The 26,582-nt window shown below is 46.0% G+C and overlaps 1 protein-coding gene across 1 annotated transcript in view; it reads right to left on the minus strand.

The window, feature by feature from the left end:
• Positions 1-26,582, minus strand: part of LOC135505145 (protocadherin-15-like) — a 243,134-nt gene that overhangs the window by 19,167 nt on the left and 197,385 nt on the right. Inside the window, exons 24-30 of the mRNA XM_064924273.1 lie at positions 12,321-12,430; positions 10,651-10,791; positions 8,162-8,289; positions 4,209-4,427; positions 3,313-3,401; positions 1,602-1,778; positions 405-623 (exon numbers count right to left, since the gene is read on the minus strand). Coding sequence (XP_064780345.1) covers positions 405-623; positions 1,602-1,778; positions 3,313-3,401; positions 4,209-4,427; positions 8,162-8,289; positions 10,651-10,791; positions 12,321-12,430 — 1,083 coding nt within the window. The remainder of the gene's footprint in view (positions 1-404; positions 624-1,601; positions 1,779-3,312; positions 3,402-4,208; positions 4,428-8,161; positions 8,290-10,650; positions 10,792-12,320; positions 12,431-26,582) is intronic.

Here is a 26,582-nt window from a genome sequence, read left to right on the forward strand (position 1 = left end):
ATTGTGTCTGTCTTCACCTCTCTGTCTGTCTGCACCTCTGTGTCTGTCTGCACCCCTGTCTGTCTGTCTGCACCTCTGTGTCTGTCTGCACCTCTCTGTCTGTCTGCACCTCTGTGTCTGTCTGCACCCCTGTGTCTGTCTGCACCTCTGTGTCTGTCTGCACCTCTGTGTCTGTCTGCACCCCTGTGTCTGTCTGCACCTCTCTGTCTGTCTGCACCCCTGTGTCTGTCTGCACCTCTGTGTCTGTCTGCACCTCTGTGTCTGTCTGCACCCCTGTGTCTGTCTGCACCAGTACTTGTGCCTTGTGGCCTATTCATACTCACATTCCTCAAGACCAATTCCCATTTGACCCAAAATGTACTTCCACTACAGCATTTGAACTTTGAACTTTTTTTTCTACACACTGCCTGTAGGTGATGATGACGATGAGGATGGCGGGGATGCAGCAGAGGATGATGATGACGGCGAGGGCGAGCAGCGCCCCCTCTGTGTAGCCCACGGTCTGCATGGCCTTCTTCACGCTGGTCACCACGTCAGGGGAGCGTATCTCCAGGATCCTCCCTCCTCGGCCCAGGTACGGCTGGAACTCCTTGTTGATGTCCAGCAGCTTCCCGTCCAGAAACCTTGGATGGAAACAGACAGATTACATGCAGTATAGTTACACACACACATGGTCATCATCATCATCATTACTATCACATCATTATCATTACCACCATCATCACTATCACCACCATCATCACTATCACCATCATCATCACCATCATCACTATCACCATCATCATTATCATCATCATTATCACCATCATCACTATCACCATCATCATCACCATCAACACTATCACCATCATCATTATCATCATCACTATCACCATCATCATCAATATCATCATCACCACCATCATCATCATCATTACCACCATCATCACTATAATCATCATCAATATCATCATCATCACCACCATCATCATCATCACCATCAGTCAGAGGGCCTGGAGTTTTTCCCTGATCACCTGACCAGGCCTTAGTTATATATAGTTAAGTGTTCAGGAAAAAACAAATGTCTCCAGTCATATACCAATTATGTGCATGAGAAAATCATTATGATATATCCATCAGTTACATCTAAGAGCAAACAGTGCAACACTCTACTCCCTGTAATGGCCAGACGCATACATGACAGGTGTGGGTACACACTGCTTCACAATTATGTTGCCATTGTTCACTAGGTCCATTTGTCACTCTGTGGAGCTGAAAGAGGCAGAGGGCGGTTAGATGACCACTGAGCCTGCTGTGCAGAGTATGTAGGTAGCAGTACAGAGCGTTGGCTCAGCCGGTTGTCAGCCAGTTGAATGGCAGAACCGGGGCTGCTGTCGTACGAGGGCATGCGTTTGGCTCTCTAATGAGGGCCTGACTGCAGGGTGACAGGGAACAAAACAACTCTGGTGAGTGGTGACATCCCCCCTCTGTCTGTCACTGGGTAAACACCTGCTCCACAGGGATGGCGTATCTAGATACGACAGAGGGTGGCCCTAAGGGGCAATCACTTTAGTTATAAACTGTTTTGTCCCTCAGGGCCACTGTAGTGACTTTCTTCTCACTTGAACAGCTCTTGGCGTGAAATGGCCCTGTTGGTCAGAGGGTCAACAGCATACACCATCAGGTCTGACTTGGAGTAGTCCTCTTGCTGGAAGCCGTCGCCAAACCGCCGCGGTCCTATGGACTCCACCACCACTTTGGCCCCTGGAATCTGGTCCTGCACATAGCGCTCCAGGACCCTGCAGAGGGAAAGGAAGCAATCATCAGTGGATTTGTATAGAAACAAGGTGATAGCAGGATCTAGGGGGAAATGTTCAACGGTGATTTACACTGGGTACAAAACGTTATGCTCTTTCCATGATATAGAATGACCAGGTGAATCCAGGTGAAAGCTATGATCCCCTATTGATGTCACTTAGTAAATCTACTTCAAACAGTGTAGATGAAGGGGAGGAGACTGGTTAAAGAAGGATTTCTAATTCTCGAGACAATTGAGACATGGACTGTGTTTGTGTGCCATTCAGAGGGTGAATAGACAAGACAAAAGATTTAAGTGCCTTTGAATGGGGCATGGTACTAGGTTCCAGGCGCACCGGTTAAGTGTGTCAAGAACGGCAACGCTGCTGGGTTTTTCACGCTCAACAGTGTGTATCAAGAATGGTGTGTGTATCAAGACTGGTTTTGGATTGCAATGCAAAGCCAAACGTGGTGCTCCGTCTCCAAAATCGAAGGCTCTACAATAGTGTCAGTTCAAAGAAAATATTCTTGTGTGCATCTGAAATGGTACCCTGTTCACAATAAAGTGCACTACGCCCTATACCCGAATAGGGTTCTGGTCAAAAGTAGTGCACTATATTGGAAATAGTGTTCCCTTTCAGACACAACCCTCGTCTGGCGATGGGCCTCTGCAGCCCTCTGAGCTCTGAGGAAAGACACAGTAGGTGTTGAGCCAATTACCTGGGAAATGCCAAAGAGGACGGCATGACAGCACTGATACCAGATGGATGTCTCTCCCCTTGGGAGTGGGAAAACACTGATGAACTAGGTGGCTCCACAGCTGGGGCCGTAGCCTTGGGAGAGAACGTGGAGAGACCTTAGGATGACACCCAGTCAGAGGAAGTCCATCAGGAGGACTGATACTGGTTGATTGTCAGTAGGAGGATACGTTGGGTGACGGACAGGTGTATAGTAGCAGCACAGCTAATACACGCAAGGTCACACACATATGCCGGAATTCACACACACACGCACACACACGCACACACACGCACACACACACACGCCCCCACCTCAGAGGAACAGGAGACAGCTATAGAGCCACTGGCACTTTTCCTCTTTTGCAATTTAGATTCAGAGAGAAGTTAGACACCTACTGATGATAACAATGCCAATGGCTAAGAAGTAAGCTCAAGACAAGAAGGGAACCATTGGGGAGTGGCTGTCTGAAGTGTATGACAGAGCTGCGATAGACCTGAGGAGGCAGGTAGGGAGAGCCTCGAATGGAAACTGAAGGAAGGCTCGCGTTGCCTGACACTTTAATTTGAGCAGCCGTCACACAGTGGGACACCTTTTCATCTCGGTAGAAGGCGACGATCAAATCAACTCTGAATCATGCAGCCCCCTCAAACACCTGCACGCCTGGGAAAGGGCCAAACGCAAGTGTTGCTAAAATGAGTCACTTGCATATGAGCACAGTCGCGACTCGAATGTTAAAAGACGGACGCAATAACCTTCTTAAGTGAATTACAATAGATGAGATATCTTCTACGTTACCCGAGGAGCTTGTCCTTGTTCTGTTCCACCACCGTAGGAGCAACGTTGGACACCACCACCTGCATATCCAGCAGATTCACCACGGATACCTGGGAAACAGGGTTCAATCAGATGATCAATGCGGCAGACACAAAAACAGTTTCTGTTCCCCTCCCCTCCCTAACTTCTACAAAATGAGCTTTCATTTTGGACAGCAGGCTAAACCACAACAGGATCTCTCCCTGTAGTTTGGCAGGAAGGTCCCTTTATACAGTCCCCATGAAATGAAGCTTCCCGTTGGAATTAGATTAATTTAGCCCCAGCGTGGCTCCTCTCGTTCAGGCAAGCCTCTGACCCAGCCAGCCCCTTATTTCATTAAGGGCAAAGGGAGGAATAGGCAGCACAAGGCTGTAATGTATAATCAATGGTCCCCATATGCCCTGGGACAGTTCAATTTGCAACAAACTGGGAAGCAGCCAGCACGGAAAGGAACACACATTCATCTACTCTCTCAGGGATAGCTAGCCTATACTATCTACCACAAGGATGCCACCAGACACAGATCATTGATTAGCTGGAGTATCACTACTGTGCCTTTTTACAAATGCAATTCCTATGGGAAGCTTTGAATATGTATTTTGGGAGGAGAGGAGGGGTATGTACTGCCAGTGTAAACCTGGGGAGTGGAAGTATTGTGGATATTGACATACTTAAAGGTCCATAAGCTAGAATTGTTCATAGCTGGCATGGAGTATGGAAAACTAGGCAGGACTGATGGAACTTGAACTTAGCATTGAACAAAAGACTCAGAGACCAGACCAATGGCTTTTCACGGAGGGAAACGCACAGCACATAGAACTACAGTTACTAGAATGGGAATCTCCATTTAATTCTACGGGAACAGGACAAACACTCACCACCACCTCTGCCTTGTTGCTCAGTCCCCCCTGGCCGTAATTGTCAGTGGCGACCACTTCGAACTTGAAGTAAGACCGGCGCATGTTCCTGTACATAATGGCAGTCTTGATGACACCAGTGTAGGGCTCGATGACAAAGCCGTCCTTGCCGTTGGTGGTGGGGGGGATAACGAGGCTGTACTGCATGGAGCTGTAATTCCCTGTGTCCTTGTCCAGGGCCTGAGACACACACAGAGACACAGACACACAGACACACAGACACACACACACACACACACACACACACACACACACACACACACACACACACACACACACACACACACACAAAGCATTCAAGAGGTTCAAACACAGCAGCGTCAACAACCACAACAACAATTCAACATCAAGATCCCAATCAGCTCATCCATTGAAAATACAAAGGGCACATATTTGTTTATGGTTTTGAAGTGGTTGTAGTTCTCCATTCTTGCTGTAGGTGGAGTCTTCGAGCCGCGAGCCACTCTCTCTTTAACAGGGACACAGCTGACTTCACCGGTTGCCTTGTTGCTCTGCAGTGAAGTTGATTTATTAGACCTCTTTTGTTTTTTACGACTGAGACTGAGTGTTAAGGAGCAGAGACAGCACTGTGCCCTGCCCAGCTGGAGTCATTCACACTAATGAGATATTTTCAATATTCTGCAACTCATTTGTATCTCACACTATACTATACCGTATACTGTATAGGTAAAGGTTCACTGATAAAATAATCCACCCCCTGGGTTAGTTAATGGTGAGACCAGACCAGGAAAAAGATACCAGTGTATGAATGCTGTGTGAAAATGTGGCACAAAGACTGCACCAAGCAAGCAGAGAGAGAGGACAGCATTTGACTGTGTTATGAATGCAACCCTGACTTGTTAGAAACTGTGGTTCTGATTTGAGGCTGATTTGCTGCGAAATTGGATTTGTTCTTTGCAGAGATTCCTCTTTGTTTTCCTATCTGTACAGGAACACAAACACATTCCGTCAAGAGTGACTTGTTTTGTGTTCAAATATACTAATTATGAGATCAATCACAGACAACGTGTGTCACTCAGAAGACAAGTGATTATTTATTTCTGCAGTGGCAACGCTCCTGTGTGACAGAGTAGCAAACATCACTTCTGTCCCTCCCTCCATTCTACCCTTTCTTCAGGTTTGGCCACCACTCCACCAGGGTTTAAATTCCCTCTTTCTAACAAAACTATTTAAAGAAGGATTTAAAAAGTAGATTAGTCTAATCTTGGGGATGCCTAGCAGCTTTTACAGAGATCCATATTCAGATCTACTATGAATGTCCTATTAGTGAAGCAACAGGGAATAGGTATGAATACTAAAGACCAAGATACTGACCCTGACTATGTGTGAAACACCTGGGAGGTTGAATGTTACCATTAGGAGTTGGAACCAGTGGGTACAGTATGTCAGTTCAGGAACTCTTTGACCCAGTAATTCCATTACTTCCTGGTCTAAAGGATCTCTTTTGAGGCTCCTGACAAACCCGTTTGTGACTGTGTTCTACACTAGCCTGACTGTGTTCTACACTAGCCTGACTGTGTTCTACACTAGCCTGACTGTGTTCTACACTAGCCTGACTGTGTTCTACACTAGCCTGACTGTGTTCTACACTAGCCAGCAACAACAGTTGAAGGGAGCAACAACAGTCGATGGGAGCCACAACAGTCGATTGGAGCCACAACAGTCGAAGGGAGCAACAACAGTCGAAGGGAGCAACAGCAGTCGAAGGGAGCAACAACAGCCGAGTGGAGCAACAACAGCCGAGTGGAGCAACAACAGTCGAGTGGAGCAACAACAGTCGAGTGTAGCAACAACTGTCGAGTGTAGCAACAACAGTCGAAGGGAGCAACAACAGTCAAATGGAGCAAAAACAGTCGAATGGAGCAACAACAGTCAAAGGGAGCAAAAACAGTCGAATGGAGCAACAACAGTCGAAGGGAGAAACAACAGTCGAAGGGAGAAACAACAGTCAAATGGAGAAAAAACAGTCGAATGGAGCAACAACAGTCAAAGGGAGAAACAACAGTCAAAGGGAGAAACAACAGTCGAAGGGAAAAACAACAGTCAAAGGGAGCAAAAACATTCGAATGGAGAAACAACAGTCGAAGGGAGAAACAACAGTCGAAGGGAGAAACAACAGTCGAATGGAGCAACAACAGTTGAATGGAGCAACAACCCCCCTCCTCACTCCTGAACCAACACTTGCACTTGACAACCCCCCTCAATAGCTACTTTATTGAGGAAAAGTGTACTTAATATACCTATGATATTTGGTTGTCCCACCTAGCTATGTTAAGATGCACTAACTGTAAGTGGCTCTGGATAAGAGCGTCTGCTAAATTACTCAAATGTCAAATGATGCCCACTTCACCTGCACACAGACATGGTAGGTGCATACTCAGACGCAGACAGATGCAGGCAGGGAGACAGACGACACAGACGGGGAGACAGGAAGACAGGCAGGTAGACAGGCAGGTAGACAGGCCGGCAGGGAGACATACAAGGATACAGGCAGGTAGACAGACCATGAGACAGACCGGCAGGGAGACAGACCGGCAGGGAGACAGACAGACAGGCAGGGAGAAAGACCAGCAGGGAAACAGGCAGGGAGACAGGCATATAGACAAACAGGGAGAAAGACCGGCAGAGAGACACAAACATCAGACAAACACCAGAGAAAACAGCATGCATATCTGAATAAAAAGTAGTCTTGCTACGGCTCATCATTCTGAAACAACGATGCAAATGACACACACACACACACACACACACACACACACACACACACACACACACACACACACACACACACACACACACACACACACACACACACACACACACACACACAGTCTCAGTCTGAGCACACGCCCAACAGGTGTCACAGTGGCTTTAGCAACAATGGTGCGAAAAACTAACAACAACACGCCCTGGTGCACACAGGGGATAATTCCCTTTCACACAGGACTTTGCAGCATGCTATTGACAGATGTGTGGAGATTTTATGAGAGAGCCTCTACGGCCTGGGCATTCTAAGTATTGTCAGAGATTTTATGTGAGAGCCTCTACGGCCTGGGCATTCTAAGTATTGTCAGAGATTTTATGAGAGAGCCTCTACGACCTGAACATTCTAAGTATTGTCAGAGATTTTATGAGAGAGCCTCTACGACCTGAACATTCTAAGTATTGTCAGAGATTTTATGAGAGAGCCTCTACGGCCTGAACATTCTAAGTATTGTCAGAGATTTTATGAGAGAGCCTCTACGGCCTGGGCATTCTAAGTATTGTCAGAGATTTTATGTGAGAGCCTCTACGGCCTGGGCATTCTAAGTATTGTCAGAGATTTTATGAGAGAGCCTCTACGGCCTGGGCATTCTAAGTATTGTCAGAGATTTTATGTGAGAGCCTCTACGGCCTGGGCATTCTAAGTATTGTCAGAGATTTTATGAGAGAGCCTCTACGGCCTGGGCATTCTAAGTATTGTCAGAGATTTTATGTGAGAGCCTCTACGGCCTGGGCATTCTAAGTATTGTCAGAGATTTTATGTGAGAGCCTCTACGGCCTGGGCATTCTAAGTATTGTCAGAGATTTTATGTGAGAGCCTCTACGGCCTGGGCATTCTAAGTATTGTCAGAGATTTTATGTGAGAGCCTCTACGGCCTGGGCATTCTAAGTTTTGTCAGAGGTGTCTGAAAGAGATGGTTGATCCTCCAGCCGGTCATGCATTATCAACATTTCAAATGCAAACACAGATAATCGTTCAACCAGACACATTTTGGCTGGTTTCATCATGAGGAGTGATCGCAGTTTGATAGAAAATTTACATTTTTTGAAAATAATGAATTGTCCTCTTTCGACACCAATTGCACTATTTAGAAGTTGTCCACTTTGTGTTAGAAAGAAGCTTGGGGTACCTGGACTTGTAGTACGGAAGTGAATGTCTTGGCGTCCTCGGCCACTCCTCCCAGGTACAAGGGTTTGGTAAAGACAGGAGAGTGATCATTCTCATCCAGAACATCAATGAACACCCTCGCTGTGTTGGCTGCAGAGGAGAAAGAAAAAAATTCAATTAAAAATAACCCCAAAGGCTAATCTGAATATAATTTGGATTGAATAGAAAATGAGAACTCGAAACAGTCAAATGTGCATCATATCCATTTCCCTGTCAATACAATGATTTAGATGTTTGACTAAAATACTACAGCACTGCTTTGCGGTTTGTCATTTCTCATCGTAAGTCGCTACAAATACACAGAGGGACCCACCAAGTAACATGTCTTACATCATCTGACAAAATGCCCTGGGACAGACCAGGAAGACAGACCAGAGCGACAGGCCAGGAGTACAGACCATGGGGACAGACCAGGGGGACAGACCAGGAAGACAGACCAGAGCGACAGGCCAGGAGTACAGACCATGGGGATAGACCAGGGGGACAGACCAGGAAGACAGACCAGAGCGACAGGCCAGGAGTACAGACCAGGGGGACAGACCAGGAAGACAGACCAGAGCGACAGGCCAGGAGTACAGACCATGGGGACAGACCAGGGGGACAGACCATGGGGACAGACCATGGGGACAGACTAGGAGTACAGACCATGGGGACAGACCATGGGGACAGACCAGGGGGACAGACCAGGGGGACAGACTAGGAGTACAGACCATGGGGACAGACCAGGGGGACAGACTAGGGGGACAGACCAGGGGGACAGATCATGGGGACAGACCATGGGGACAGACCAGGGGGACAGACTAGGAGTACAGACCAGGGGGACAGACTAGGAGTACAGACCATGGGGACAGGCCAGGGGACAGACCAGGGCGACAGGCCAGGAGTACAGACCATGAGGACAGACCAGGGGGACCGACAAGGATGACAGTAGAGTCAGCACCTTTCTCGTTTATCCCTGCCAGAATGTCCAAAGTTACAGCGGATGACAACACTAAACGAGCAACAGCAGGAGAGTACTTACTGCTGCATTGCAACACACACCTGGGTATTTCTATAAACTGGGATAGCAGTGAGGATAATAACTGGAGCGGAATCAGTGGAATGGAATACATCATATGGTTTCCAGGTGTTTGATGCCATTCCCATGTGCTCTGTTCAGCAGCCTCCACTGTTCTCATGGTTGGTGTCTTGATGGGTTTGTCCAAAATCTTGTGACATAAAATGTCCTTTTCTGACCTTGCATTTATGGCAGTGTAAGTTTTTGTTCTAGCATATATTAACCATTAATCAGTTAAATTAGACATTGAATTTGAACCCTGTAAGAATCCTGGATCTAGCTGTCGGACAGTGTTTTTGTGTAGAGCTCTCAGAAACGCAGTGTATCTACTTAACATTTCGTGCATATGGGGTGAAACAGTTTTCATGGACACACAAATCACATATTTTACAATGTAATAATAATAATAATATGACTGCAAATGCATTGGCAAGGTCTAAAAGATGTATTATTCTTAAGTAGGTAATGGCCTACTTTAAAAACATTTTTTGTTTGTTGCATGCTTGCCCCCCTCCCCCCCTGCATAATCAGTGCTGTGGCTCCAATCAATTCAACCAAGTGTCTTCCCATTACAGTGATGATGTTACCTCCATAGCCAAACGCAGTGGGGAATACCCATCCACTCTCTGCAGCCATTTACCATGCTACCTCCTCCAGCCGAATGAATCAAACAACATCAATAGCCCCCCCAACCCCCCCATGATGAAACTTCCACCACATCTCAAATATAACTGCCAGGACTGCTTCAATGGAACGAGGACTTAATCTATTGCTAGTGGGTGTCTTCGTCATGTTTGCTACAGCCCCCTCTCAGCTTGAATGACACACAGTGAGTGGCCTGGGTACAGTATATTAGTCAATCTAGTTGAATAGAGAAAAACATGCTGAATCTAATTCTAATCTGGGCAGAACATACAGCAGTGACCAAATCTCTACAAGCCTTTTATTCTAGAATCGACAAAGTTGGCATTTAGATATAAGTGGATGACAGCGCGATTGTAATCAAATTGATTTGAGTGGTTGCTTCTGCATATTGCGGAGACATGATGAGATTGTCCAGAAAGGAATGTTTTTTTTATTTTTTATTTAATTTTTTTAAATCTGTCACATTTAACAGTAACTGTTAAATCAAAATGTCTCATCCTCTGCAGCAACTCAGCATGAATTTGATTAATCAGAAAACTAAATATCGTGAAAGGATGAGGCGTGCTTTTAAGTATTTTGGAAAAAGCTAAGATGAGAAATAATTTACAGGCAAATGCCAGACAAACATTTATGTTACAAGTGAGAGAAACAGAGAGACAGCAGAAACAAACATTTGAATTTCAATTACTCCTTCTCAAATTAAGGTTTTAAAAAGCATTTAAAAAAAAAAGCATGATAGGCATGCGTACTCTTGGAGGGCGCTCGGAGGTTGGACTCGGCCAAGCCCATGGAGTCAGCCTCCACTCTGAGGCTGTAGCTGCCGTTGGCCTCATAATCCAGCGGCTTGGCTGTTGAGATCACCCCGGTGTTGTTGTTGAGCCTGAACACACCTAGAACACGACGAAAACATAGTCATTTAATACTGTATCCGTCCCTGGGTAGAATGGCACGTCTTTTCACCTCCCCAAATCCCACTGTGTGTGGCATCACGTGTTGAGGCACGACACCAGAAAGAAATGACACTAGACTGGAGAATCACTTAGTCACTCATTGATTTTGTGTAAGGCATAATTGATGCACATGCACAGCAGGAATGCACCGAAGAGCATAGCAAGAACTCATCTCGCTCCCCTTTATTTTCAGACCTACAATTTAGTCCTCCCAGTACGCCATGAACCTTGAGTTTAACAACAATGAATCTTCCTGGTGCTTCTTCATTGAATCTAATGAGAGTTAAAAGTGAAGCCAATTCCCTTTGTTTCCAAATGACTAAATGCTTCAGATGTAGTTGAATGCGAGGCTCAGTATGGGGATGCAATTTCATCTTTTCACACTCTGAGAGGCATGAGCCAGGTTTTAATCACAGTGAGGGACGATGGGAGGCATGAGCCCAGGTTTTAATCACAGTGAGGGACGATGGGAGGCATGAGCCCAGGTTTTAATCACAGTGAGGGACGATGGGAGGCATGAGCCCAGGTTTTAATCACAGTGAGGGACGATGGGAGGCATGAGCCCAGGTTTTAATCACAGTGAGGGACGATGGGAGGCATGAGCCCAGGTTTTAATCACAGTGAGGGACGATGGGAGGCATGAGCCCAGGTTTTAATCACAGTGAGGGACGATGGGAGGCATGAGCCCAGGTTTTAATCACAGTGAGGGACGATGGGAGGCATGAGCCCAGGTTTTAATCACAGTGAGGGACGATGGGAGGCATGAGCCCAGGTTTTAATCACAGTGAGGGACGATGGGAGGCATGAGCCCAGGTTTTAATCACAGTGAGGGACGATGGGAGGATGGACGGGTCTAATCATCCCTCAGGGTGCTTTTACATGGCAGTAACTCTGTCATGACCGGGGGCACGCACACATACACACACACTTTGGGTGCTGCCTCTCTGTGGGCAGATGACTGACTAGAGCCATATAGACGTATATAGAGCTGTACAGAGCCGTATATAGCCATATAGAACTGCTTAGAGCCGTAGAGAGGCGTATAGAGCCATATAGATGTATATAGAGGCGTATAGCTCTATATAGAGGCGTATAGAGGTATATAGAGGCGCATAGGCGCCATAGAGATGTATATAGAGCCATATAGATGTATATGGGGTGGCAGGGTAGCCTAGTGGTTAGAGCGTTGGACTAGTAACCGGAAGGTTACAAGTTCAAACCCCCGAGCTGACAAGGTACAAATCTGTTGTTCAAATCTGTATATAGAGGTGTATAGAGCTATATAGAGCTGTATAGAGCCGTATAGAGCTGTATGTATGCCTCTGTGAGTGACCTCTGAGGGTCCTTACTACTTCATGTTGTTTATAGTGTGTCTGAATAAAAGACTGGGACTATCACTGCATAGAATTACAACATGACCTCTGGAACTAGGTCAAAGGCACAGTGTAGATTAGTCTGTTACTACTCACCTCCCTCGTTGCCCTCCGCTATGGAATAGACAATCGTTTGATTGACAGCTGCAGCCAATATGACACCGACCAGCTTCCCCACCTTAGCCTTCTCACTCACAGGGGGAAATCTGGAAGAAAACACACACACAGTATATGAGACACACACAAGACACACAGGTGAGCCATACACACACACACTAATGGAGACCTACTGACTGGTGCACCAATATATATATATATTTTACCACATTCTCCCAAGCCACATGCTAGCTAATGATCTCTCCCAGCTCTATGTAGACTGCAGTATAATCCACATTCCAATACCACGGTGCTGTTCATACTAATACCACAGAGGGAAAGGGTGCACAATCTCTTGAGGTCCTTTAGGGCCACAAACACAGTGTTTTCATATTTTGCCATTTCATCAGCAACTCGCTTCATCTTGGGAAAACAGATGTGTGAACTTTCTGGCTAATTCAAAACCATTCGAATCAACAGAGAGAGAGAGAGAGGGGAGTAATCAACAGCAGGACTGAGTTTTACTATGCTTTTCTCAGACTTAAAGCTCTATCTGATATATGTGTAAGTGAGTAATGCAACCAATAATATTTAATTTGATGTACTGTAGTTGGAACAGAAAATAAGAAAAAACACCCAAATTATAGACAGAGGAGTTAGAATAGACTGGGGAGTTAGAATAGACTGGGGAGTTAGAATAGACTGGGGAGTTAGAATAGACTGGGGAGTTAGAATAGACTGGGGAGTTAGAATAGACTGGGGAGTTAGAATAGACTGGAGAGTTAGAATAGACTGGAGAGTTAGAATAGACTGGGAGTTAGAATAGACTGGAGAGTTAGAAAAATAGACTGGGGAGTTAGAATAGACTGGGGAGTTAGAAAAATAGACTGGGGAGTTAGAATAGACTGGGGAGTTAGAAAAATAGACTGGGGAGTTAGAAAAATAGACTGGGGAGTTAGAAAAATAGACTGGGGAGTTAGAATAGACTGGGGAGTTAGAATAGACTGGGGAGTTAGAATAGACTGGGGAGTTAGAATAGACTGGGGAGTTAGAATAGACTGGGGAGTTAGAATAGACTGGGGAGTTAGAATAGACTGGGGAGTTAGAATAGACTGGGGAGTTAGAATAGACTGGGGAGTTAGTATAGACTGGGGAGTTAGAATAGACTGGGGAGTTAGAATAGACTGGAGAGTTAGAATAGACTGGGGAGTTAAAATAGACTGAGGAGTTAAAATAGACTGGGGAGTTAGAAAAATAGACTGGGGAGTTAGAAAAATAGACTGGGGAGTTAGAAAAATAGACTGGGGAGTTAGAAACTGGGGAGTTAGAAAAATAGACTGGGGAGTTAGAAAAATAGACTGGGGAGTTAGAAAAATAGACTGGGGAGTTAGAAAAATAGACTGGGGAGTTAGAATAGACTGGGGAGTTAGAATAGACTGGGGAGTTAGAATAGACTGGGGAGTTAGAATAGACTGGGGAGTTAGAATAGACTGGGGAGTTAGAATAGACTGGGGAGTTAGAATAAACTGGAGAGTTAGAATAGACTGGGGAGTTAGAAGAATAGACTGGGGAGTTAGAAGAATAGACTGGGGAGTTAGAAAAATAGACTGGGGAGTTAGAAAAATAGACTGGGGAGTTAGAAGAATAGACTGGGGAGTTAGAATAGACTGGGGAGTTAGAATAGACTGGGGAGTTAGAATAGACTGGGGCGTTAGAATAGACTGGAGAGTTAGAATAGACTGGAGAGTTAGAATAGACTGGGGAGTTAGAATAGACTGGGGAGTTAGAAGAATAGACTGGGGAGTTAGAAGAATAGACTGGGGAGTTAGAAAAATAGACTGGGGAGTTAGACAAATAGACTGGGGAGTTAGAAAAATAGACTGGGGAGTTAGAAAAATAGACTGGGGAGTTAGAAAAATAGACTGGGGAGTTAGAATAGACTGTGGAGTTAAAATAGACTGAGGAGTTAAAATAGACTGGGGTGTTAGAATAGACTGGGGAGTTAAAATAGACTGTGGAGTTAAAATAGACTGAGGAGTTAAAATAGACTGGGGAGTTAGAAGAATAGACTGGGGAGTTAGAAGAATAGACTGGGGAGTTAAAATAGACTGAGGAGTTAAAATAGAATGAGGAGTTAGAAGAATAGACTGGGGAGTTAGAAGAATAGACTGGGGAGTTAGAAGAATAGACTGGGGAGTTAGAATAGACTGGGGAGTTAGAATAGACTGGGGAGTTAGAATAGACTGGGGAGTTAGAATAGACTGGAGAGTTAGAATAGACTGGGGAGTTAAAATAGACTGAGGAGTTAAAATAGAATGAGGAGTTAGAAGAATAGACTGGGGAGTTAGAAGAATAGACTGGGGAGTTAGAAGAATAGACTGGGGAGTTAGAAGAATAGACTGGGGAGTTAGAATAGACTGGGGAGTTAGAATAGACTGGGGAGTTAGAATAGACTGGGGAGTTAGAATAAACTGGAGAGTTAGAATAGACTGGGGAGTTAGAAGAATAGACTGGGGAGTTAGAAGAATAGACTGGGGAGTTAGAAAAATAGACTGGGGAGTTAGAAAAATAGACTGGGGAGTTAGAAAAATAGACTGGGGAGTTAGAAGAATAGACTGGGGAGTTAGAAAAATAGACTGGGGAGTTAGAAGAATAGACTGGGGAGTTAGAAAAATAGACTGGGGAGTTAGAAAAATAGACTGGGGAGTTAGAAGAATAGACTGGGGAGTTAGAAGAATAGACTGGGGAGTTAGAAGAATAGACTGGGGAGTTAGAAGAATAGACTGGGGAGTTAGAAGAATAGACTGGGGAGTTAGAAGAATAGACTGGGGAGTTAGAAGAATAGACTGGGGAGTTAGAAGAATAGACTGGGGAGTTAGAAGAATAGACTGGGGAGTTAGAAGAATAGACTGGGGAGTTAGAAGAATAGACTGGGGAGTTAGAAGAATAGACTGGGGAGTTAGAAGAATAGACTGGGGAGTTAGAAGAATAGACTGGGGAGTTAGAAGAATAGACTGGGGAGTTAGAAGAATAGACTGGGGAGTTGGAATAGACTGGGGAGTTAGAAGAGACTGATGTAACGGCTTTCGTCGTCGGATGAGGAAGAGTAGCCGGACCAAAGAGCAGTGTGGTAAGTGTTCATGTTTGTTTATTGAACTGAACACTAATACAAAATAACCAGAGAATAAATGAAACCGAAACAATCCCATAAGGTGCAAACACTAAACTAACTACCCACAAAACCCATGTGGGAAAAATGGACCCAATCAGAGTCAAGAATAGACGGCTGTCCCTGATTGAGAACCATACCCAGCCAAAACAAAGAAATACAAAACATAGAAAAAGGACATAGATTGCCCACCCAAATCACACCCTGACCAAACCAAAATAGAGACATAAAAAGCTCTCTACGGTCAGGGCGTGACAGTACCCCCCCCAAAGGTGCGGACTCCGGCCGCAAACCCTGAACCTGTAGGGGAGAGTCTGGGTGGGCATTTCTCCGCGGTGGCGGCTATGGTGAGGGACGTAGACCCCGCTCCACCTCTGGCTCGGCCCACTTAGGTGGCGCCTCTAGAGGGGGGACCCTCGCCGCCGACCCCGGACTGAGGACCCACGTAAAGAGCCCCGGACTGGAGGACGCCGCTGGAAGCTCCGGACCGAAGGGCGCCTCTGGACTGAAGGACGCCTCTGGACTGAAGGGTGCCTCTGGACTGAAGGGCGCCTCTGGACTGAAGGGCGCCTCTGGACTGAAGGGCGCCTCTGGACTGAACCCTCCCAGCGCCCCGGAGACACAGTACGCAGAGCCGGCGCAGGATACCCTGGGCCGAAACGGCGCACTGGAGACCAAACGTGCTGAGCTGGCACAATCCGCCCTTGCTGGATGCCCACTCTCGCATGGCACTTGCAGGGGGCTGGCATGTAGCGCTCCGGGCTATGAGCGCGCACTGGAGACACCGTGCGCTTCACCGCATAACACGGTTCCTGACCAGTACTACGCTGCTTCCGGTAAGCACGGGGAGTTGGCTCAGGACACTCACCTGACTCCGCCAATCTCCCCGTGTCCCCCCCCCCCATTTTTTTCGGGGGGCTGCCTCTCGTGCCTGCTGCTCTGCCTTGCCTCATATTGCCGTCTCTCAGCTTTAGCTGCCTCCAGTTCTTCTTGCGGGCGGAGATATTCCCCAACCTGTCTCCAGGGTCCCTGTCAGTCCAATATCTCCTCCCATGTCCAGGAGTCCTGAACCCTCTGCTCTCTGTTACCATGCTGCTTGGTCCGTTTGTGGTGGGTCGTTCTGTAACGGCTTTCATCGTCGGATGAGGAAGAGTAGTCGGACCAAAGCGCAGCGTGGTAAGTGTTCATGTTTGTTTTTTAAAGAGAATAAATGAAAACGAAACAGTCCCGTAAGGTGCAAACACTAAACAGATAATAACTACCCACAAAACCCATGTGGGAAAAATCTACCTAAGTATGGTTCCCAATCAGAGACAACGATAGACAGCTGTCCCTGATTGAGAACCATACCCGGCCATGCCCACCCAAATCACACCCTGACCAAACCAAAATAGAGACATAAAAAGCTCTCTACAGTCAGGGCTTGACAACGAAGGAGCTAGAATAGACTGAGGAGTTAGAATAGACAGAGGAGTTAGAATAGACAGTAGAAAAGCAGACAAACTACCCACTTATTTTAACACAGAGATGTGTCCTCTTAACCCAGGATATGACTGACTGTGGAACAACCTTGTTTGGATACAAATCATTTCTGTGCGATATGGTGAAATTACACCATTAACGGGAACACTGGCAGAGAGACATGAGTCGCCGTGCCAGATAGCTTGATTAACTCCTATTTGGCACAGTGAAACCTCATTTAATTAAAATACACTCGATTAATTTGGTCTCTGATTACAGTTGGTTCACCTCAAAAACATGGGCAATTAACCAGGTAAGTTATCATAATTTCATAAAAGCTCAGTTGATGTGAATCAAATCACAAACAGCATGTGGATGCCCCATAAGGGTGCGTGCTCAGCCCCCTCCTGTACTCCCTGTTCACCCATGACTGCGTGGCCATGCACGCCTCCAACTCAACCATCAAGTTTGTAGACGACACATCAGTAATAGGCCTGATTACCAACAATGACGAGCCATGGCGGAGTGGTGCCAGGGAAATAACCTCTACCTCAAAGTCAACACAACGAAGGAGCTGCTCGTGGACATCAGAAGACAGCAGGGGGAGCACGCCTCCATCCACATTGACGGGGCCGCAGTGGAGAAGGTGAAAAGCTTCAAGTTCCTCAGTGTACAAATCACTGACAATATGAAGTAGTCCACCATTTCTTCACCAAAGTGTGGCGAAGAAGGCGCAACGGCGCCTCTTCAACCTCAGGAGGCTGAAGAAATGTGTCTTAACCTAACCTTAACCACCTAAAACCCTCACAAACTTTTACAGATGCACCATCAACATCATTCTGCTGGGCTGTATCACCACCTGGTACGTCAACTCCCCAGAGGGTGGTGCGGTCAGCCCAACGCATCACCGGGGGGCAAACTGGCTGCCCTCCAGGACACGTACAGCACAGGAAGGCCAGAAGTATCATAAAGGACCTTAGCCAACCATGCCACGGCCTGTTCACCCCACTTTCATCCAGTACTGGTCAGTACTGGTGCATCAAAGCTGGGACTGAGAGACAGAAAAACAGCTTCTACCTCAAGGACATCAGACGGTTAAACAGTCACCACTAGCTGGCTACCGCCCAGTACCCTGCCCTGAACTTAGTCACAGTCACTCAACCCTGCACCTTAGAGGCTGCTGCCCTATGTACATAGACATGGAACCACTGGTCACTTTAATAATATTTACATACTGTATTCTAGTCAAGGCCATCCTATTCAACTATATACTATTCTATGTATTCTACAGATGTACTACATATTCTATCTACATAATGTCCATAATGTCTATACATCCCATTATATATACATATAAATATATACAGTGTATATATTTTTATATTCCAGACTCCAACATTGGTTGTCTTAATATTTCTATATTTCTTAGCAAGGAACACAAGCATTTCGCTACAACCACAATAACATCTGCTAAATATGTGTATGCGACCAATAAAATGCGATTTTATTTCATTTTATTACAAAGCAACTGTGTGGCAGATTCTGCAGTCATAAGGTGATCAGTAAAATATGAAACAGCTGGGATGCAGGAAGCAGTCCACTGGGCGTTGTCAGGCGTTCAGAGAATGACAAATAATGTTGTCTATGAGCCTGCAGTGTGTTAGATATGAAACGGTTGGGACATTTAGTCAAATGGGACAAAGAGAGTCTTACAGGGGGACTGGTGTGAACTAAGGACACATACATCATTTGTTTGACCTGCATCAACGTGTAATCTTTTCACAAGCAAAACCAAAAATGGCATTAGAATATGGAAATGAAAAAAATGCTATGCATTCCTAGCGCCTGGTGACCCAAACAACATATGGCTTTGTTAATAGATAGTAGTTAAACAAGTACAGTTTGTCACTATATTTATGTCATTCTTTATTGGTAAATGAGATTACGATTCTTTAAATCTGAATACTGTCGTCAAGGTTGCGAATGTCGTCAATGGCAGAGTGACAATTAGGCCATCCTAGTACTTCATAAAAAAGTATGTTCTGTTCCTCTGGTCTGTTTGCTAGCCATGAGCTACATGCCAACAGTACCAATGCGCCAGAGGAACACCTACAACTGTGGCATGGTAATATGGCTGGGCTGAATGATATTGCTTTGACCTGCATGCTACCCAATACCTTTCTATAGTCAGGAGCTGAGATTGTAATTCTGAGGAGGATGGGTTGTTGTTCTTAACTTTGGTAGCTGACGGTAGGTTCACAGTTATACTGCCTCATCTCTAGTCCCCACCTGTCTCCTTCCTCACACCTTCCTGTGTCTGCCTCCCTCCCTCAAGGTCTCCACGACAACATGTGAGCTGTCTACCACATATTTCATGACACGGTGTGCATGTCACAAACACCAACCCTCCCCTAGACACACACGCCTATGACACACATACACACAACTCTATCCTCCGCACACACACACACACACACACACACCCTCCAGCACGCATGGAGGGAGAGTGTTCCACCTACCACATCCCCACAGCACCAGCCTCTCTCTGAAGGGAGGATATCATCCCCACAGCCCCAGCCTCTCTCTGAAGGGAGGATATCATCCCCACAGCACCAGCCTCTCTCTGAAGGGAGGATATCATCCCCACAGCACCAGCCTCTCTCTGAAGGGAGGATATCATCCCCACAGCCCCAGCCTCTCTCTGAAGGGAGGATATCATCCCCACAGCCCCAGACTCTCTCTGAAGGGAGGATATCATCCCCACAGCCCCAGACTCTCTCTGAAGGGAGGATATCATCCCCACAGCCCCAGCCTCTCTCTGAAGGGAGGATATCATCCCCACAGCCCCAGACTCTCTCTGAAGGGAGGATATCATCCCCACAGCCCCAGCCTCTCTCTGAAGGGAGGATATCATCCCCACAGCCCCAGACTCTCTCTGAAGGGAGGATATCATCCCCACAGCCCCAGCCTCTCTCTGAAGGGAGGATATCATCCCCACAGCCCCAGCCTCTCTCTGAAGAGAGGATATCATCCCCACAGCACCAGCCTCTCTCTGAAGGGAGGATATCATCCCCACAGCCCCAGACTCTCTCTGAAGGGAGGATATCATCCCCACAGCCCCAGCCTCTCTCTGAAGGGAGGATATCATCCCCACAGCACCAGCCTCTCTCTGAAGGGAGGATATCATCCCCACAGCACCAGCCTCTCTCTGAAGAGAGGATATCATCCCCACAGCCCCAGACTCTCTCTGAAGGGAGGATATCATCTCCACAGCCCCAGACTCTCTCTGAAGGGAGGATATCATCCCCACAGCACCAGCCTCTCTCTGAAGGGAGGATATCATCCCCACAGCCCCAGACTCTCTCTGAAGGGAGGATATCATCCCCACAGCCCCAGACTCTCTCTGAAGGGAGGATATCATCCCCACAGCACCAGCCTCTCTCTGAAGGGAGGATATCATCCCCACAGCCCCAGACTCTCTCTGAAGGGAGGATATCATCCCCACAGCCCCAGCCTCTCTCTGAAGAGAGGTTCTCATCCCCACAGCCCCAGCCTCGCTCTGAAGAGAGGAGGTTATCATCCCTACAGCCCCAGCCTCGCTCTGAAGAGTGGAGGTTATCATCCCCACAGCCCCAGCCTCTCTCTGAAGAGAGGAGGTTATCATCCCCACAGCCCCAGCCTCGCTCTGAAGAGAGGAGGTTATCATCCCCACAGCCCCAGCCTCACTCTGAAGAGAGGAGGTTATCATCCCCACAGCCCCAGCCTCGCTCTGAAGAGAGGAGGTTATCATCCCCACAGCCCCAGCCTCTCTCTGAAGAGAGGAGGTTATCATCCCCACAGCCCCAACCTCTCTCTGAAGGGAGGATATCATCCCCACAGCCCCAGCCTCTCTCTGAAGGGAGGTTATCATCCCCACAGCCCCAGCCTCTCTCTGAAGGGAGGTTATCATCCCCACAGCCCCAGCCTCTCTCTGAAGAGAGGAAGTTATCATCCCCACAGCCCCAGCCTCTCTCTGAAGAGAGGAGGTTATCATCCCCACAGCCCCAGCCTCTCTCTGAAGAGAGGAGGTTATCATCCCCACAGCCCCAGCCGCTCTCTGAAGGAAGGAGGATATCATCCCCACAGCCCCAGCCTCTCTCTGAAGGAAGGAGGATATCATCCCCACAGCCCCAACCTCTCTCTGAAGAGAGGAGGTTATCATCCCTACAGCCCCAGCCTCGCTCTGAAGAGAGGAGATTATCATCCCCACAGCCCCAGCCTCGCTCTGAAGAGAGGAGATTATCATCCCCACAGCCCCAGCCTCGCTCTGAAGAGAGGAGGTTATCATCCCTACAGCCCCAGCCTCTCTCTGAAGGAAGGAGGTTATCATCCCCACAGCCCCAGCCTCTCTCTGAAGAGAGGAGGTTATCATCCCCACAGCCCCAACCTCTCTCTGAAGGGAGGATATCATCCCCACAGCCCCAGCCTCTCTCTGAAGGGAGGTTATCATCCCCACAGCCCCAGCCTCTCTCTGAAGGGAGGTTATCATCCCCACAGCCCCAGCCTCTCTGAAGAGAGGAAGTTATCATCCCCACAGCCCCAGCCTCTCTCTGAAGAGAGGAGGTTATCATCCCCACAGCCCCAGCCTCTCTGAAGAGAGGAGGTTATCATCCCCACAGCCCCAGCCGCTCTCTGAAGGAAGGAGGATATCATCCCCACAGCCCCAGCCTCTCTCTGAAGGAAGGAGGATATCATCCCCACAGCCCCAACCTCTCTCTGAAGAGAGGAGATTATCATCCCTACAGCCCCAGCCTCTCTCTGAAGGAAGGAGGTTATCATCCCCACAGCCCCAGCCTCGCTCTGAAGAGAGGAGATTATCATCCCTACAGCCCCAGCCTCTCTCTGAAGGAAGGAGGATATTACAGAGAGTTGAGCTGTAATGCCTTTTCTCCTCCCGTTATGAGGAAATTGGATTCCTAGGGTGGCAGTGTGCGAAACGAGTTGCACTTAGACGACACACACACACCATGCAAGACCATGCATAACACAAACCCCAAGCGGGCTCTCAGTAGCTCATTCTACCCCAGTAATCCCCCTGACATTTCCCAATCAGACCCTCCTCGCTGCCAAGTGAGTGGCGAGCGCTGCTGTTTGCAGGGATAACACAGAGGACGCTCATCCATTCCCCTGGCTCTGACACGGCTGTAATGGCCGCTCCACATAAGCAGACGGTTAAGTGTGAGAGATGAGTGATGTCCACCGAGCAATGTCTCTCTGTATTGCCGTGGTGTACCTAGAATCTGGAGCATGGAGTGCAGGCTACAGCACCTCGTAATAACTGTAGGAAACATAGCTAAGCCTCACAGTATAATTTACAGTATATATCTTTCTAGACAAATTGTAATGGAATGTTTGCCTCCCCCCCCCCCAGTGTTGGTAGTCAGTCTAGGAAATGTGTAATAGTGAAGTAAAAATCTGCATCACAAGAAAAAAAAAAAAAGGCTAGTTTTGGTTCATACATGATGTCACTGGGACTGACTCTTCTAAAATTATATTATTATTATTATTATATTTTTTTTTTTAGATGACAATTCAACTTCACAATGAAATCCAATTCACATCTCTTCACTTGATCTTCGTATTATATCACATCCTTTCATCTTCTGAAGTGTAATTGGAAGATAACGCCAGGGAGGGAAGCAGTCTGCAACACTGATATGAAAAATTGCCAAAACCCACAGAAAATATTAAATTAATGATAAGAGCCACATTTAATCCAGGTCTTGACTAAAGCATGTCACTTGTTATTAAGGATAACCATAATAATCCACTTGTTATTAAGGATAACCATAATAATCCACTTGTTATTAAGGATAACCATAATAATCCACTTGTTATTAAGGATAACCATAATAATCCACTTGTTATTAAGGATAAACATAATAATCCACTTGTTATTAAGGATAACCATAATAATCCACTTGTTATTAAGGATAACCATAATACTCCACTTGCTATTAAGGATAACCATAATAATCCACTTGTTATTAAGGATAACCATAATAACCCACTTGTTATTAAGGATAACCATAATAATCCACTTGTTATTAAGGATAACCATAATAATCCACTTGTTATTAAGGATAAACATAATAATCCACTTGTTATTAAGGATAACCATAATAATCCACTTGAATACAAAATAAATTGGCACAGTCTGTAATAATAACAAAGCCAACGCCAACAATGTGCTGAGATCCTGTTTTAAATCAACACTATACAGCGTTGTACTTACTATAAGTGGCAGGGAAACAAATTGACTTCGATCCGAGTTATGTGTTTGTGTAAGGTCATGAAACCTGCTTCTGTTCTGTGTTGGCGTGAGAGACAAATGCTCATGTTACCCATGCTGAGCCCTCTAGCAGACCGTGTGCGATCTAAGGAAAGCGTGCGGTCTGATATGGATTATACACAGCATCAAGCCTCCCAGAAAACAGCTGACTCGGCCACTAGACACTATGGCTTCTTTCACTGCACACAACGGGAAAAGCTAACTCTGAAAGTTTTGTACTCTCAACTACGCCAAGTGAAACTTAAAAAGCATCCGTGTTGTGGCTATTTGTCTTTTTTTCAGACTGGGCCTAATCGACAAAGAGCCTTAAGATGTTTTGGGAGCAACTGTTTTGCTAGCTTGAGTATTAGACACTGACCTTTTCAAAAAGATTAGGATAGGTGCAGTTAGAAATCAGTTGGCATACGGAGGCTGTCCTTTTGCAAACAAGAGGTAAAGGTCAACTCTCAGACCTGTGAACTTATCTTAAGCCGTTGAAAACAAAGTGATACCTTCCCGTCCAGATGGAAGACATCAATAGGAAGCATAATGGATCATGGGTGTGTGTGTAATGTTGCAAACTAAAAACCTGTTGTGACAATGAATCAAATCAAAGTGTACTGGTTGCGTCCACAGTTCAGCAGGTGATATAGCGGCGCAGCGAAATATTGATGGTACTAGCTCCTAACAACGCAGTCAAATGTCAAACGGCTAAAATGTAAAGAAAAAATACAACAAAAAAAGGGAAGAAATCAACAATGGTGGGACAAATTCAATTAACAACCCAAAATAGCACTGTAGATGTATCAAAATGCAATCTATACATATTTACAGCGGGGGAATTTACAAGATATACAGTGCCTTGCGAAAGTATTCGGCCCCCTTGAACTTTGCGACCTTTTGCCACATTTCAGGCTTCAAACATAAAGATATAAAACTGTATTTTTTTGTGAAGAATCAACAACAAGTGGGACACAATCATGAAGTGGAACGACATTTATTGGATATTTCAAGCTTTTTTAACAAATCAAAAACTGAAAAATTGGCCGTGCAAAATTATTCAGCCCCCTTAAGTTAATACTTTGTAGCGCCACCTTTTGCTGCGATTACAGCTGTAAGTCGCTTGGGGTATGTCTCAGGTCTTTTGCAGACTCCATCAGGTTTTCTTCCAGAATGGTCCTGTATTTGGCTCCATCCATCTCCATCCACCTCCATCTATCAGGTTGTACGGGGAGCGTTGCTGCACAGCTATATTCAGGTCGGAGATAGTTCTATTTCTGGTTCAAGTTCAGGCTCTGGCTGGACCACTCAAGGACATTCAGAGACTTTGCCGAAGTCACTCATGCATTGTCTTGGCTGTGTGCTTAGGGTTGTTGTCCTGTTAGAAGGTGAACCTTCGCCCCAGTCTGAGGTCCTGAACACTCTCAAGCAGGTTTACATCAAGAATCTCTGTACTTTGCTCCGTTTATATTTCCCTCGATTCTGACTAGTCTCCCAGTCCCTGCCGCTGAAAAACATTCCCACACCATGATGCTGCCACCACCATGCTTCACCGTAGGATTGATGCCAGGGTTCCTCCAGACGTGACGCTTGGCATTCAGGCCAAAGAGTTCAATCTTGGTTTCATCAGACCAGAGAATATTGTTTCTCATGGTCTGGGAGTCCTTTCAGTGCCTTTTTTGCAAACTTCAAGCAAGCTTTCATGTGCCTTTACTGAGGATTTTCCGTCTGGCCATTCTACCATAAAGGCCTGATTGGTGGAGTGCTGCAGAGATGGTTGTCCTTCTGGAAAGTTCTACTATCTCCGCAGAGGAACTCTGGAGCTCTGTCACCTCCCTGACCAAGGCCATTCTCCCCAGATTTCTCAGTTTGGTTGGGCGGCCAGCATTAGGAAGAGTCTTGGTGGTAGCAAACTTCTTTCATTTAAGAATGATGGCCACTGTGTTCTTGGGGACCTTCAATGCTGCAGAAATATTTTGGTACCCTTCCCCAAGCCTGTGACTCGACACAATCCTGTCTCGGAACTCTACGGACAATTCCATCAAAATCATGGCTTGGGTTTTGCACTGTCAATTTTGGGACCTGATATAGACAGGTGTGTGCCTTTCGAAATCATGTTCAATCAGTTAAATTTACCACAGATGGACTCCAATCAAGTTGTAAAAACATCTCAAGCATGATCAATGGGAACAAGATGCACCTGAGTTCAAATTCGAGTCCCATAGCAGAGGGTCTGAATACTTATGTAAATAAGTGATTTCTGTTTTTTTTTAATAAAAACCTGTTTTCGCTTTGTTATTGTTAGTTATTGTGTAGATTGATGAGACCCCCCCAAAAATGATTTAATTCATTTCAGAATAAGGCTGTAACGTAACAAAATGTGGAAAAACTGAAGGGGTCTGAATACTTTCCTGAATGCACCTTGTATTAGAGTGAGCTACAAATCTAGCATGAGCACTTCAGTAGCTAACTACTTGAGCAGCTTTCTGTTCAACACTTGGGATATACAATAATACAATGAGAAAACGGGAAGCAAAAGAGAAGAGCATCAAGGAAACCTTTAAGTATCCTTTAAAGGTGCCCTTAAATCGACTATTTAGTCATAAAACATAAAATAACATCTTTATGGTTTCTACACATTCTCCTTTGATGCTAGCTAGCTGTCTAACCCTTAATGTCAAGACTGGTAGCTAACACATTAAACCCAGAGGCTGTGTCATCCAAAATACATTTGCATGATTTACCCATAGTGCAGCCTCACATTTTCCAACCATGCTCAGGAGAGTTTTAAAATAAGATAAACCGATACGTGATAAATAATTTAAAAGCACAATCAATATTTAAACGATGGGCCCTTGTTGTAAGAGAGCAGATGAGGGCTGTTTAATTAAGACATTGTGGGATAAAAGTAATGGGGTTCTATTGGGAACTACAATGATTTTTTTAGGCGATACGGCAAAACTGTTAATCCATCTATCCAACTAAAGACACAGGAAACTCGTACGCACACAGACAGACACCTGCACATGTGCGCTCACACTCACACACATTAATGAGCCCAGTAATGATGCCATAATTCCATTGATATGCCATCAATGTTTGCAATGCACACAGGTGACTTCTTAATGACGTGTATCAAATCACAATGTTAATCGTGATGTCTATTGTTGCGAGATTTTCATGTTTGTTTCAGTGTCATTGCATCTATGATACCAGGCTGCTAACACCAGCTATAAATAAAACAACAATTTATTTCAGTGCGATCAACACACACTTTTGCCTATAGCACTCCGTGATGCAGTAGCGATGGTAACCTTGGTCG

This window comes from Oncorhynchus masou, chromosome 18, assembly GCF_036934945.1.
Source record: "Oncorhynchus masou masou isolate Uvic2021 chromosome 18, UVic_Omas_1.1, whole genome shotgun sequence".
NCBI classification, from domain to species: domain Eukaryota; kingdom Metazoa; phylum Chordata; class Actinopteri; order Salmoniformes; family Salmonidae; genus Oncorhynchus; species Oncorhynchus masou.